At 44.9% G+C, this 14,853-nt stretch overlaps 1 protein-coding gene and 1 long non-coding RNA gene across 5 annotated transcripts in view; one reads left to right on the forward strand and one right to left on the reverse strand.

The window, feature by feature from the left end:
• LOC120788930 (filamin-A-interacting protein 1) overlaps positions 1–10,083 on the forward strand; it is a 48,239-nt gene extending 38,156 nt beyond the window's left edge. For 3 of the 4 annotated variants that reach the window (XM_040125217.1, XM_040125216.1, XM_040125214.1), the window contains exons 5-6: positions 5,567–8,348; positions 9,409–10,083. In XM_040125217.1, coding sequence (XP_039981151.1) covers positions 5,567–8,348; positions 9,409–9,609 — 2,983 coding nt within the window. In that variant the 3' untranslated portion in view covers positions 9,610–10,083. Of the gene's footprint in view, positions 1–5,566; positions 8,349–8,502; positions 8,568–9,408 lie in introns of all 4 variants that reach the window. The other variant, XM_040125218.1, reaches the window with a different exon arrangement.
• Positions 10,084–13,803: 3,720 nt separating this feature from the next.
• LOC120788935 lies at positions 13,804–14,696 on the reverse strand. The gene is made up of 3 exons (XR_005707321.1): positions 14,472–14,696; positions 14,041–14,170; positions 13,804–13,934 (listed from the first exon to the last, which is right to left on the reverse strand). It is a non-coding gene; the product is annotated as an uncharacterized LOC120788935 (long non-coding RNA).
• Positions 14,697–14,853: the final 157 nt, after the last annotated feature.

Below are 14,853 nucleotides of genomic sequence, written 5' to 3' on the forward strand. Positions count from 1 at the left end.
TGCTGAATGTGGAAACGCAGCAGCTGTTTGCTAACAAGTTCACCATGCCAACTTAAAAGGTGATGAAATGTCAGAGTTGTTCACAACTTGTTTCCACTTGCCCCAAGTGGCCAAAAAATAAGTTACTGCAGGTGTAAAAGCGTGCTTTTGGTGCCATGAAATACGATGACGAAGGCGTAAACTTCTTGCTGTTAAGTTCAGAATCAACTTTTGTTGTTGATAAACATAATTTGAGCTGCATTATGTTTCTTTCAACATATTTTTGCTGCTGCAAATGATTTGTGGATAAACTTAACTTTTAAATTAACTTATCTATATAAGACACGGTTGCAACAGTTTCATAGAGCCAAATTTGTGACCTTAAGCCTATGGAACAATGCCTTCCAACTGCTAGGCCACCCTGAGGTCCCTGATCCCAGTCTGGTAGTGGTGTATGTGGTCTGAGAAGTTAGGATTTAAACCAGTAAACCATGCCTTTCTTCAGAAAAGTCTAGGTTTTGATTCTATGTAATTTCACAGTGGTGGATAATTCCGATACAGGCTAAAATGCCGCCTGAAAAAAAATCCCACTTTTACCCCCTAGACAGTCAACAACAGCTATGCCTCCTGGGTAAAGAAGCGTCCTCGTCGACTCGTCTGTTCTGAATGTTAATAAGGATGGTTATTATTGCACCTATAATTAGCTTCAGACCGGAATCTCCTGCTCTGATGAGTTTACTGTGGGCTCGGCTCGGCTCGGCTCGGCTTTATGAGTGTTGCGGGGCTTTCTTCTCTCTCGCCGACGGGCTTCCATCAGCGCTGAGGCTATGAATAGACCCGAGCAGGGAGAGCCTTTCTGCACAGCCATCAGCTGCCAACGAGGTTATAATGATAGATACTCTGGGTCCCGAGCACAAGGAGGAGAAAACCTAGTTACATGTCGGAGGAATTGTTATATATTTACAATTTAAAGCTGCAAGTGGCAAGAGTTTTATATTAGAATCCTCTCATATGTGTTAATCAGTAATGGAGTCGAAATCACAGAGGACCGCAGAGCTCTGTCCTCCTAAGACATTAATATTGTTCTTTTTGTTGATAATAAATTCTGGTGTTGAGTAATCTCACTTAGCGAGACCTCTGCCTCACTGAGCTCATTGAGTTCGGGAAAAACTCAGAAAGTGGGACAAATAAAAGCCGGGTGTGCAGTTTCAAGCGCTTTTAACGCCGGCAACCTGACAAAATGACTGCAACGGGGATAAAGGCCTCTCTGACACAACGCGTGGGGTTTTCTCTATTGAAGTGATGAGACAGAACTGTGACCCTGGTGTCCGGTGCCGACTTTTTAGCCACTTCTTTGGTCCAGAGTGAAATAGCTTTAAAAACTTCTTGGATTACGACGCAGCATGGAAAAGGACCCGGATGCAGATAGACGGGAACAGTTCAGTGATGGGTGGAGACGGGCTAACACGCTAAACTGAAACTTTAAGGGATTCCCAGAGTCAGTAGGCTTCGTACTCTGGTCATTATTAGTGTGTTTTCAAAATGTCATGGTAATCCGCTCAATAGTTGTCGAGATATTTGAGTCTGGACCCGCGGTGGTTTGTTCATTAGTCATTTTGTGATGTTTTAACTTCTACAACAAATGGCATCATCACGTTGTCCTGTGCTTTATTCCCGATTTTTCAAACCCACTGGAAATTTCTGGACGATATCGCAGTGGCTTTTCATCCCTCAGGACCCGTAACGCGCGCGGCACGAGACGCGCTCTCTTCCCACATCTCCAAAATGACACGGGGCCAGCAAAAAGTGCAAATATGCGAGCCGCAGAGCACAGGCAATTAGTGCACACAGTTCTCCCTCGTCCCGGCGATATTTATGTGTAACATGTATTTGGAATAATGAAGAGCGGCGATATAAAGCCTCTGCATCTGTAAGCTCTTTGCACTGCTCACATTTGGCTCATTTAGGAGCCTCTGCAGCGCAAACCGCAGGCCTCCTCTGCCGTCTGAAACGATGATCTCACACGCATACAATCCAGCCACTATGGAGAATTTATATCCATGTCGTCTCCCTTTGCGCGATACCAGGGGGATTATAATGAGAGAGGCTGTGCAACTCTGGCATTGTCCCCTCCAAAACAAAAAGTCTCGCCTTGCATTGTTGCCTTGTTTCTATGGAAACACTGCTGGGCTGCAAGACGGACGGGAGACAATCGGGTCAAACTGGAGCAACGTTTTGGGAAAAGGAGAGAAACGGAACAAAAAAAACAAAAAAAAAAGGGAAATGTTTGAACATCAAAGTGGCTCCGTGTGTTATGTCATATCTGCCTCCTCCCCTGAGGGAAAACAAAACAGTTAGACAGAAGAGGAAGAGCTTGATGAAAGCCCCCCCCCACCCCCCCAGCTTGAACCCCTCCTCCGCGGTGTCCGCGCAAGGGCAGCCCCCCTGTGCACCATATATGGAGGGGTGGATGACATCAGCTCGCGGCGGAGCGGTGCTGCTTTAGCACAACATCCACCTTTCCCATTGTCCACTGATGACATGTTCGGAATGCGATGGCTAATTCCCAGCGGAGTCGGGGCCCCTCCTTCCTTCCCTCTCTGACCCCGTGAGGCTCTCGGCAGCAGCAGTCTGGCTCCTGCTCAGCTTTAAAAACACACTCAGATATGGATCAACTTGCCCCGCATCCCGACTGGCTGGTGAGTTGAGCAGCGCGTCGGGAGAAAAGTTTTTGACGCGGGAGGATCCGACTGTGAAGCTTTGGGAGACTTTTTAAATTTTTTTTTTTTTTTGACTGAGACTTTCAGACCTCTCGTTGTGCAATACTGAGACCTTTTTATATTTTCTCAAGAGTCTGATGTGACTTAGCGTGCCCCATATGAAAGGGAAACTGCAGTAGACTCTCTCTCAGACACACACAGACTCCTGCAGAGATTAGTTAAACATCCACCAACAGGACGTTAACAGAAGCAGGTTGAATGTTCAGAACTTTGTTGGCAGCTCTGCAGTGACTCTTATTATTGCTTTATCCCGCTGGTTTGGTGTCTTGATGGGAGTTTAAATCTGTGAAAGTGTAAAAATCAACACGTCCATGAAGACTCCCAGTGGCTCAGGTAATAAAATATCTACCAGTACTATGTCAAGACAACTTGATTTGCATTTTTTTTTTAATTCTTATCTGTCTTCTAAAGGTGGGTTTGGTTGTGTTTCGGTTGTTTGCACAATATCAAAAAGAAAATAACATACAAAAAGTCGGATAAAAAAATTATGACAAGTTAAAACGCATGGTAATAGTTGCACAGTCGCAAGAGATGTGCAGGCAGAGCCGAAAGCCGAAAGGCTTATCATGTGGCTCCCCTAGAAGAGAGTCAAATTTCACCGTCACAATAAAATCATATTGCAGAGGCAAAGTATCATCAACCGTCAGTCATGCGCTCACCTGTGCAAACCAGAAACTACAATATTATTAAAAGGCACTGAGTGTTGACGACGGTGAATTTTAAAAACATCTTGGGACAAGTATACAAAGAGGCTTTCAGACAGAACGCAAGGTGAAGGGATAAATGCGAGGTCAATAGAAAGACATGAGTGGGCACAATTAGACGCCATTCCCTGGGGTGATGCAAGCTGAATTTTTTGAGATTCACGAATCTATTTAGTAAACTTACAGAGACAAGGGGACAAAGGAGGGAGACTGGTGGGAGAACAGTTAGAGACTGAGCTGCCACACACACACACACACACACACACACACACACACAGACACACACACACACACACACACACACAAACACACAGTACACTGTGTCCCCACAGTTGGAAAATTGGATCTTTGGCAAATCAACACAGAGATTACAAAAACAATCCAGCGGTCATTTACGCATGAATAACACAAAATCAAAATTTGATTGCACCTTAAAGAGTAACTTACCATTCCCTGAAAATGTTTGTTTCTGCTGACCTCCAGTGGTTTAACTACTCACCTGGCTGCAGCGAAGTTCGTGTGCACCCCAGGAGCCGGTGACGTCACAGCTGGGGGGTGGTTCCAGGTGTGACAGAGCACGCCTCTGACCACATCCGAGATCAAACAGAGATGAAACGGGCTTGAAAACGCTCAGCCACAGAGGGCAGCAAAACGCTGCTTTTCAGCCTGGTGTTGAGGTTCCCTCTCAGAGTAAGGACTCAAGAATAAAACGGCAAATCCAGTTGTGTTAACTCAAGCTGTCAGTACGCTACAAATGTTGTGCATGACAGATGATCAAACAGTGTCCGACAGATCTCCTTTTCCATTTCGCTTCAGTAGTTATGTCACATTTCAAGCGATACCATGAAAGTCTAAAAATGTCCATTGTAATCACTCTTTTTATGATCGAACTCATTCTGCCCCTCTCAGTGATGGCTTTACAGGGTGGCCATTTGGAACACTTTTGCTTTAAGACGTGGTTGGATGACGTTTGATATGAACAAGTGAGTCTCAAGTATACCTTGGACTTTAGTACTTCTAGACGAAAACATCAACTCCATTGCAGTTTTATGCACAAGTCTGCACATTACAGAGTTGTTTCAGCGCTTATCAGCAGTGTTATTGAACCAAAAACAGTTTGTGCCAAAGAATTGACAGTTTTTTATGCTGTTTGTCTTACTCTTCTTGGTGTAAGTCATTAGTAGGATATACTGTGCACTAGTCGTACGGGAGGAATTCCAGTGCACACAGGGGATGTCTAGATCACGGTTATTTATTAGTAGTCCTACACGATTATGAATCTGTGCGCGAGCGCCGTGTTTCGCATATCGCCCTCTTCAGGTTCACTCATCGCGTGATCAGCAACACGTGTGAGCTCTTGATTACCAACAGCCAACTGCATAACATGTGACAGAAACAGTTACATATCTAAATCCATCGTTTTCAATGCCGCAAAAATTTGCTTTCTGTTGCACTCTTCTCAGTGTGAGTCATGAGTAGGATATACTGTATACCAGTGTTTGCCCCGTAGTTTTACTTTTTACAAACTGGAAAAACTTCTTGAATCAACCTTTTGACCATTGCGGAGCCTATTAAAGCTGATATAAATCAAATTCTATTAGTGGTATTATGAGCTTCTCAACTGAGAACTCTGGACAGGAAGGGTAACCTCTGTCAGAGAGAATCACTGGAGTTCAGGCCCTAATGTGCTTCTCTTTTTATTTCCCTTGTTCCCTCGGTTATCCTGCTGCTGCTGCTGCCATTTAATCTGCCCGCCTGCCTCATTCGGAGTCTCTTCGGGCTTTTTAGAGATACTCCCAAACTTTCCCCATCTGATCCAGGATTACAGGAAACTATACTTAATTATTTTAATTTGGTCACCAGATGTGATGGGAGGAGTTGTCCAAAACAAAACGCTCTTAAGTGAGGATACGGGAGTACTTGATAATAACCGACTCTTCCTTTTCTGCATCCAATGATTGCTGATTGTGAGCATATTTGTCAACATTTTGATGTAAAATTGATTCAGGATTGGGGACATCTGCACTGAAACAACCTTATGTTAAAAATGTGTTTGATATTAACTTCTATTCACATCTTGTATTTTATTCTGTCTGTTTTTAGACTCAAAAGGCTGCTGGAGCAGGAAAAGGCCTACCAGGCTCGTAAGGACAAGGACCACAGCAGGAGGCTGGAAAAGGTCAGAGCTGAGCTGGTAAAGCTCAAGTCCTTTGCCCTGATGTTGGTGGACGAGCGGCAACTGCACATCGAGCAGATCGACCAGCAGAGCCAGAAGGTCCAGGACCTCACTCAGAAGCTGCAGGAAAAAGAGCAGCGATTGGCAGCTATAACCGACACCGCAAAGGAGGACGGCCAGAAGGTCCTCAAGCTGGAGGCCGAGCTGGAGCATAGAGCAGCCAAGTTCGCACAGGAGAACGAGGAGATGACTGCAAAGCTGGCCAACCAAGAGTCACAAAGCCGACAGCTGAGGCTAAAGCTGGCGGGACTTGCGCACAAGATTGAAGAGCTGGAAGAGAGCAACAAAGTTCTCCAGAAATCGGAGGAGGACCTGCAGGAGCTGAGGGAGAAGATCAGCAAAGGGGAGTGTGGCAATTCGTCTCTCATGGCTGAGCTGGAGAATCTGCGGAAGAGAGTGCTGGAGATGGAGGGAAAGGATGAGGAGATCACCAAAACAGAGAACCAGTGCAGGGAGCTGAGGAAGAGGCTGCAGCATGAGGAGAACCACAGCAAGGAGCTGAGGCTGGAGGTGGATAAACTGCAGAAGAGAATGGTTGAACTGGAGAAACTGGAGGGGGCTTTCAGTCGGAGCAAAACAGATTGCTCTCAGCTTCATACAAACCTGGAAAAAGAGAAACGTATTGTGAGGGATCTGGCCGGGGAGCTGGAGACAGTGAAAACCCGGCTGATAGAACTGGAGTCATCAGAGTCAAAGTTTGAAAAGGCAGAAATGGTCCTCAAAGACGATCTTGTGAAGTTGAAATCCTTCACAGTCATACTGGCAGATGAAAGGAAAAACATGGCAGAGAGACTTAAACGGGAAGAACAGAAAAGTGACGATTTAAGTAAGATGTTTAAGGCAGAGCAAGGCAAGGTCACAGAGGTCACAGAGAAGCTGATTGAGGAGAGCAAAAAACTTCTCAAATTCAAATCAGAGATGGAGGTTAAAGTGACAACTCTCACTAAAGAGAAAGATGAGTTAAAAACTAAACTTGCAAGTGAAGAGGAAAAGTGTAGGGAGCTAAATAACAAGCTAAGTGGTATGAAAATAAGAATGGATGGACTTGAGGAGACAGAGAGGGAAATGCAGAGAAAGTGGGCCAACAAGGAGAGTAACAAAAATCCAGATGGAGACAACAAAGTAAAAGAGCTTACGCTAGAGATCGAAAGACTTAAGAGCAGGCTCAAACAACTCGAGGTGGTGGAGGGAGATTTAATGAAAACAGAGGACGAGTACGATCTACTCGAGAAGAAATTCAGAACGGAGCAGGACAAAGCAAATGCCCTTTCTAAGCTGCTGGAAGAAATGAAAAGTCAGATTGCCAGAAACAAAGCAATAGAAAAAGGTGAGATCATGGGTCCTGAGGCCGTGCTGAGAATTCGCTGCAAGGTGGAGGAGGCTAAATCCAGAGAGCTGCAGGCGGACGTCCAGGCCCTGAAGGAGAAAATCCACGAACTGATGAACAAGGAAGACCAGCTCTCCCAGCTGCAGGTGGATTATTCTGTCCTGCAGCAGAGATTCATGGAAGAGGAAGAGAAGAAGAAGAGCATGAGTCAAGAAGTGGACAGCCTTACCAAGGAACTGGAGGCCACGAAGCGCTACAGTCGTGCCCTGAGGCCTAGTATGAACGGTAGGAGGATGGTTGATGTCCCGGTTACCTCCACAGCAGTGCAGACAGATGTGATAGCCGGTGAGCCTGCTGAGGATGAGACGACAGCAGGCTTTATCCGAAAATCAGTCCTTGAGGAAAACCACTTCATGAGTAACCTCAGACAACGGGGTCTTAAGAAGCCAACAGTTCTTGAACGATACCCTCCAGCATCTGCAGAACTTGGGGCAAGAAAATCCTGGGGACCCTGGATGAAAAAGAAAGAGGCCATCACAATCACTCAGACCACTGCCGAGAAGACCAACAGGGCATCCCTGCTCCCGCCAGAAATGACCATGTCCCAAAAGCCAGGTCAGCCACTACACATCCGAGTGACCCCAGATCATGGGAACAGCACTGCCACCTTGGAGATCACCAGCCCTCGAGCTGAGGATTTCTTCTCCAGCACCACCATCATCCCGACTATCGGTCTGCAGAAGCCTCGCATCACAATTGTCCCTAAGCCCACAACTGTGACCACAAAGAGCAAAGCCTGTGACGTGATGGGAGGTCTAGATCGAGCCAAATCTCCAGTCACAATAACCACCATCTCCAGGACCAAGAGTCCGGAGAAGACCAACGGCAGCAGTTCTGGCAGCCTTCAGTCTCCAGTGTCCATCATCACAGTCAGCACCACTCCTGTGGCCGAAGCATGTGCTTCACCTGAGCCTCACGAAATTACTGCGGGGCGCACTGTGATCAAGATGACCCCAGAGAAGCAGCCTGGGCCTGCGGCTGTCAGGAAATACAACGGTAACAGCAACATTATCACAACAGAGGACAATAAGATCCACATCCACTTGGGTCCACAGTTTAAAAGGCCTTCTGAGGGATGCAGTAGTTCTGTGTTGACGCTCAGATCTCTCGGTATGAGCTCCGAAAGCAAAGAAACATCGACAGGAACAGTACTCCGCTCCCCACGCCAACCCTCAACGGGGAAGACGACTCCGAGCAAGATGACAAGCAGCATAACAATCACACCCATCTCCTCGGCAGCCTCCAAGCCGACTCAATCAGTGGTGAGAGCTTTGGTGATCTTCATGTCGACTGTCCTTCATCTGTCTTACTTTCTGAATGTTTTGACTCCACATACAAAGCGGCATAGATGTTATTTTCCCTTTCATCTACAAACAAAAATGTCTGAATGATATCTAATCTTTTTTTACGTTTCAGTTGCTTCTGAAATGTTTCAAAATGAAATCAGGTGGTGTGTGCTCCCTAGATAGCGCTGTCTCCAGGTATAAAGCGGCAAATTTATAAAAACATGATCTCACTGGTATGAACTAACACTGGAATGATCTGACATGCATTAGAACCCACTACAGAGAGGCCTTTCTAAGGGCCTTGTATGGACAAACACAGATTCCCCAACTGACAACTTTCCTCCTTTTTAACCAAACACAGGCACAAAGTGGCCGGTTTGACTTTTGCACTTTGAGCACTTAAAAATTACAAATAAGCAGCCTTGTTCAAACGTTCAGTATGTGACCAAACTTGATGTAAATGAATGTCCAAGAAAGCCAGCCCTACTTAACACTCACACTGGTGTAAATGAACCCAGCAAGCACTGCAATTTGTGACTTGAGGTTGAAAAGATGTTTAGAGGTCTAGCTTTTCGCATAGCTGTTATTTCAAAAGCATTAAATGACAACATTTTCAATGTTAAACACGGCTTAACTACGTGTTGGTTCTGACCATGAACCACGACATCCCTGGATTGGGTCCAGCCAGGCGCCTTTGTTTTATTGTTACTTTGCACGTGCTTGACATAAATTTTGATCCTTAAAATTTGCCAAGCAGACAAACCGTCATCCTGTGAGTTTGTTTTGTCGACTACCGTCCCTTTGTCCCCGATCAGGGTTGGTCGTAACCTTGACACCCAGACATCTTTTGACTCACAAATCATCAAAACCGTACTTACTGGGGAGTTCAGCTTTTATTTAAGTGCAGTCCCTGCTTTAAATAACAGTTATACCTACAACACGGTTACATAAAACCGGTTAACAACAGATCACAACTGTCTCTCCCTTATTCAAATCCTGTTCTGTGTCTCACGTTGCTTTGCTATTCATTTTCCAGCCCGGTTCGGATGTGCAATCACCTCGGAGCTCGGTCACGCGGATCCCTGTGTCAAAAGGTATGAAACCCACCAGCAAGGCGGTTCTGGGAGTGTCGACGGTGACAAGGTTAGAGTCACGGGCCGAGAGCCATTCGATGAAAATCGAGCTGAGGAAGTCGACACTGTGCGGCTCTGCCTCTGCAGCAGGAGGCAAGAGCTGAGGGCTGAACGCGCTGCCATGGCAACGGCTCAATGTGAACATCTCGTGATTGAGTTTGTCGCTGAATCTGCTGCCAAATCTGAGATACAGGCCACATCGGCAGACATGCACACCGGGGACTCTGTGTGTGATTCTGCCTTTTACAACAGCTTAGCTTTCCAAGCACTATTTTATGTCATTCAGACCTTCAGTTTGCAACTTTACATGTTTTCAGGAAAGATTTTATGTAATTCACAGGGCAGGTTTTTAGGGTTTTATGTTTATGCACCTCTCTTTGCATGTGGAAGCTCAATTTTGATTAACTTCATCTTGGTGATCATCCCTGGCAGTAGGTCTAGACTTTTAATCTCATCATCCATATTTTTCATAGCATGTGTTTCTTTCACCACAACTTATGGAGGTTTCCAGTCACTGGCGCATTGTGAGATCGTTGTGGAGTATGAATCGCCACCATTTGTGACATGCACCAAAATAAAAACTATTTATCTCTGAAACGAGTATGGCATTGCTTTGTAGCTGTCATTTAATGTGTGTGTGTGTGTCTGTATGTGTGTATGTGTGTATTTAAAAAAGGGGTGAGTATCAACCAGGAAACCTCCATAATATTAACCCATGCGTCTAAATGAAACACAACTGAACAGCCGTGAAAACTAATTTTCATTTTTACATGTTCATGTATGCTTCATGTGATGTTTCCATGGCCTGTGTGAAAAAAAATAGTGTGTCTTAGAAAAAGGTATATTTACCATATATGAAAAACTGTATACAGTCGCTAACATTGAGTTCACACAAACTATAAATCTTGTTGACTGGACACACTTCGAGTAATGACAGAAATGACACAAAAAATTACAAAAAAAAAGAACAAAACAAGAAATTTCTAAGGTAGAGAGTAGTTCACATGAAAAAGGTTGTGAGTGGGTTCTGTGGATTCTCAAAGGGAAGAGGTTTTCGAACTGTGAGCTTTGGGGGAGACGTCGAAATCTGTGCTTCGATGTGCATCGCTAATAAATAAATCGGCGTAGAAATCATAGAAAAGAAGGCGCTCTTTGTAACTCCAGAACTTGGCGGAGAACCATCGTATTTTTAAGTTGTCCCTCAGTATCACAGTGAACAAGTGATAGTTGTCTGTACATCCATGGTTACACTGCAAACAGGAGATGCTAAGAGCTAATTCAGCTACTTTTAATGATGTCAGTTTGCCAAAATGTAAAACGTAATAGGCTAAAAAACAAAAAAACAAAATGGTGCCCAAGACTGGCTCCATGGCAACATAATACCCTCCAGTTATGGGAAATGTAGCTCCAAAAAATTAGATGTGGGTGGGGTGCAGTTCAGCATCTGATGGGGGGGGGGGTGCACATTCAGGTTGACCCCAAAAAATGTCCATGAGTGCCACAACTATTTTACAATGAGAGTAGGAAAGAAGGAGCACGAAGAAACCGGCGTTGGTCCTGGTCCAGGCTTACATCAAGATCTCATTTCTGCGAAACGACACGTGAAAGTTACTCACCAGACCGAGTGGTGCATCGGGAAGATCGCTCTGTTCACAGCTGCGCGGCAGCTGCACGTTTTCCTGCAAAAATCTTCACGTATTTCAATGGTTGCGATGCATATGACCGCATATCGAATCTGATCTTTTCAGCCTCACATCGGAGACACAGTAAGCGTCTAGCGCCCTCTCATGGACAAGTGCAAAAATACAGAATGACCACGTCAAGAGGAACCTGATGCCGTTTAGAAATCTGATGATTCCAAACTTATAAACCAAAGAACCGAAACCGTGGCAGCCTCATACGCGGTCTTAACGATGTCTCGCTGCAGGGTCCCATTAAACACCAAATCACTAAACCAGAATTATCCGCAGGCCAATCCTGTTTACTAAAAGGAAACCAGAGACACAAAATAAAGGATTTGCTATCAACAAACTCTGCTGCCTTAATTAGCTTCTAATAACCAACCAGTCAAGAGAATGAGAGAGCGGGAAATACTGCTGATGTAAGGAAACAGAGGGGGGGCGAGAGAGGCATATTAAACAATGCAGTGAGGACTGAGAGATGGTTTGGTAATAGAGTCTGGAGGAAGCATCTGGAACTCAGGAGGGTAAACACGAGGAGAGCGTCAAACGCTGATTCATAACAAGCGGAGTGTTATTGTTTCGGCTGCAGTGTGTCGGCCGTGACTCCCCCGAGGCCGCTGCACCGAGCTCCTGGTGGATCAAGTGTTTCTTCCTGGGAACAACATCGGAGGCTCAACAGGTTTATTAAGATCGTGTCTGAGCCTGGTCATGCCTCCGCCTCTCAGAAAACCAGGTTTAGAAAAACTGGAGTAGGACGGAGACTTTTTTTTTCTGCTGCGGTAAAGCTGAATTTCAAATCCTCACCTTTGTTGCCTGAATATAAAGTTTAGAGATTTAAAGATTCCCCAGCTCTGAGCAGGGCCGGCTGAAAGAGAGTATATCAGTATAATAAGAGGCTCTGTATGAAGAAACTGTTAATATTTCTTGCTTGGAAGTCACAGAGCTCAGTTAAATAATCCCAAAGAGACACACAACCACCACAAAGAGATGAAAAATGAACATGGGAGGGGGGTCAACATTAACAGAGAGGATTCAGTTCATTAAAAAGGAATTATAGTGTTACACGCTTTGTGTCTGGCTTCCCTTGTTAACGAACTGCTGCAGACATGCAACACAAACAAAACACAGCTAATTTAGGTTTGATTTCCATCTACCTGGTGGGACTCCGCCGGCTGTGCGGATTAATCCACCAGTTTTCCCCAGTCAGACTATGGGGAGGTTTTACCATTTTCTCCCAGTCGGCTTACATGGCTTACATGAATGCAGTACGCATCGCAGTGTCTGGCGCCCAACCCCAACTCCGGGCCCTTGAAACCTGCTAAAAGTCTCATTCCTGAAAAACCTTTCCTCTTCCAGAAACACCGTTTTCCTACAGCTCCACTAAGAACCATTTGGCTGCTGGTTGACATCAGTTCATTTCTGAACCAACTCTCCACTGGTCACCATTTTTGCACTAACTAATGTGTTATGTGGTTACACGTGATGCGAATTCGTTACGTCAATTCTTCGGAGAATTATCATAAATACATTTTCCACCACAGGCTCGCTGATGGACTCGGCCAACGGCCGGCGCTGAGCCGTGACCTCTAGCGCCACGAGGCGACCTCCGAAGGTGTCCGAGGGGAGACCGCCGAAGCCCCTCGTCGGCTCTGAGACACTACACCGCCCTCAGCTCCTCTAACGTTTTGTTGACCGGAGGTTGAAAAAGAAAACACGGCTTTAGTGTGAAATGAATGAATCAAGAGCATGAAGAATGTGGTCTATATATTAAATATGTGCTGTGCAGTTTGGAAAACAGCCAAATGTAGTTTTCTCCACCAGCTTACCTTTCACCAGCCACTTCCAAATTTTGAGCCATATCTGCTTATTGAATTTTCGAAACAAAAGTGTATCCGGATCACAATCGGTGCTGGATACAAGCACGTAGTGCTGGACCAGTAACTAAATCCACTTACTCAAGTACAGGTTTTAAATATATGGTACTTTACATTGATCTGATACTGTGCTCTCTTTCTACTCCACTACATTCATTTCAGAGCTTCTTCATGGTGGCCGCTTACTCAAGCCTTCGGTTTTGCTTGACTTTTATGTTACTCTACTCCTTTGCTGTCCTCTTTGGAGTAACTTTACTCTTATGTATGTTTGACGTTAGTGGATCTCCTGGTTTCTGGAACGTATGATCGTCGTAGGAAATATCAGGCTCCGTATAGAGGAAATTACCCCACGGTATGTAAGGTAGCCAGACTTAGCTCCACCTCAGCCAACTGTGACAGTTAAAAGCTACTGATGACGCATCACTGATAACACAAATAAACAAACCGGTACTTTCACGTTCGATACCTTAAGTACATTTTGCTTGTGATGCTTTTACTTAAGTAAAATATTGAAAGTAGGCATTTTATTTGTTACTGAGTGTTTTTACAGAGTGGTATTGATACTTTTGCTTAAGTAAAAGATGTGTGTACTTTGCCCCACCACTGCAAGCAAAGACAGAGATAGTACTTCTTACTGGGTTGTGAGCTGAGGAACTCGGGACTTGGGAGTCCAGGTCTTAGGCTGGGGGGGGGTCGGCCCAGGCAGTGGACAGGCATTCATATCAAAAACAGCACGGCGGTTTATTAAGTGGGAGGAAAAATGACAGCGCTCCAAAGACAATCATGGCACATGAAAGATTTCGGTTCTGATCTGAAAATTGCAACAGTTTCCATGAGGTTTCTATTCCAGGTTCCAAGGTTTTCATCTTCTTTCTTTTTTTGGAGTTAAGAAAATTAGGGATTTTAAAATTGTTTTGAATATATATATATATATATACATTTTCTTCTTCTTTTTTGGCATGGAAGTATTCAAATTTACCTTTGAGCTTGCGATAGCTTCAAGTTTGTTTTAAATCCGGTCCTGGACAGAGAGTTTGGCCAATGTGTGGTGTGGTTTAAAGACGGATTTGGAAAACAGTTTCGAAAAGCTGCGGGATGACTGGAGTGTCCTGAAAGCAGGAATGGTAAGTCGGTGACATGTCAGTTTAAAGTGCATTTGATGGTGTAGTCAGTATAAGAAAGAACCATTCGCACACACACACACACACACACACACACACACACACACACACACACACACACACACACACACACACGCACGCGTATTAGAATCTTAAGTTTTTTCACGTTTGTTTTCTTCCCTGTAACAAAGAACATCTGTTTTTTTTTTCTGTTTGAATTTCATTTTAAACACATCATTCATGTTCTTTTAAGTCCATGCGACATGATGATGCATAAATAATGACCGACCTGTTCTTCGACTGTGGAGATGTCTGACGGTCTATGATGAATAAACTTGCGACGGCACCGAAATTAAAGACTCTGTTCAGCAGTTTTGTGTCTCTCAGTTTTGTTTCTTCCCGTCCAGCTCGGTCGAGACGGACCCCTTTAATTAACCAGCGGCTCTCGGGTAATTTTCTGCTTCGCCCATGTCCGGCATCGACGAGGCCTTCGGGCATTCCACACAGGCTCGTAAATTCCCACCTCTGAAATGTGAAAATGTTTGTTATGTGTCATTCCAGTTGGAAATAATAACAACACTGACCCTCTAAGAAACGTACCCTGTCAGTTGCCGGCACAGTTAGTGTGGAGCCCCCATCCCTCAATCGTGACCGAAGATATGTATCTCTTT

The sequence above is a fragment of the Xiphias gladius genome, chromosome 4 (genome assembly GCF_016859285.1).
Source record: "Xiphias gladius isolate SHS-SW01 ecotype Sanya breed wild chromosome 4, ASM1685928v1, whole genome shotgun sequence".
Taxonomy (NCBI): domain Eukaryota; kingdom Metazoa; phylum Chordata; class Actinopteri; order Istiophoriformes; family Xiphiidae; genus Xiphias; species Xiphias gladius.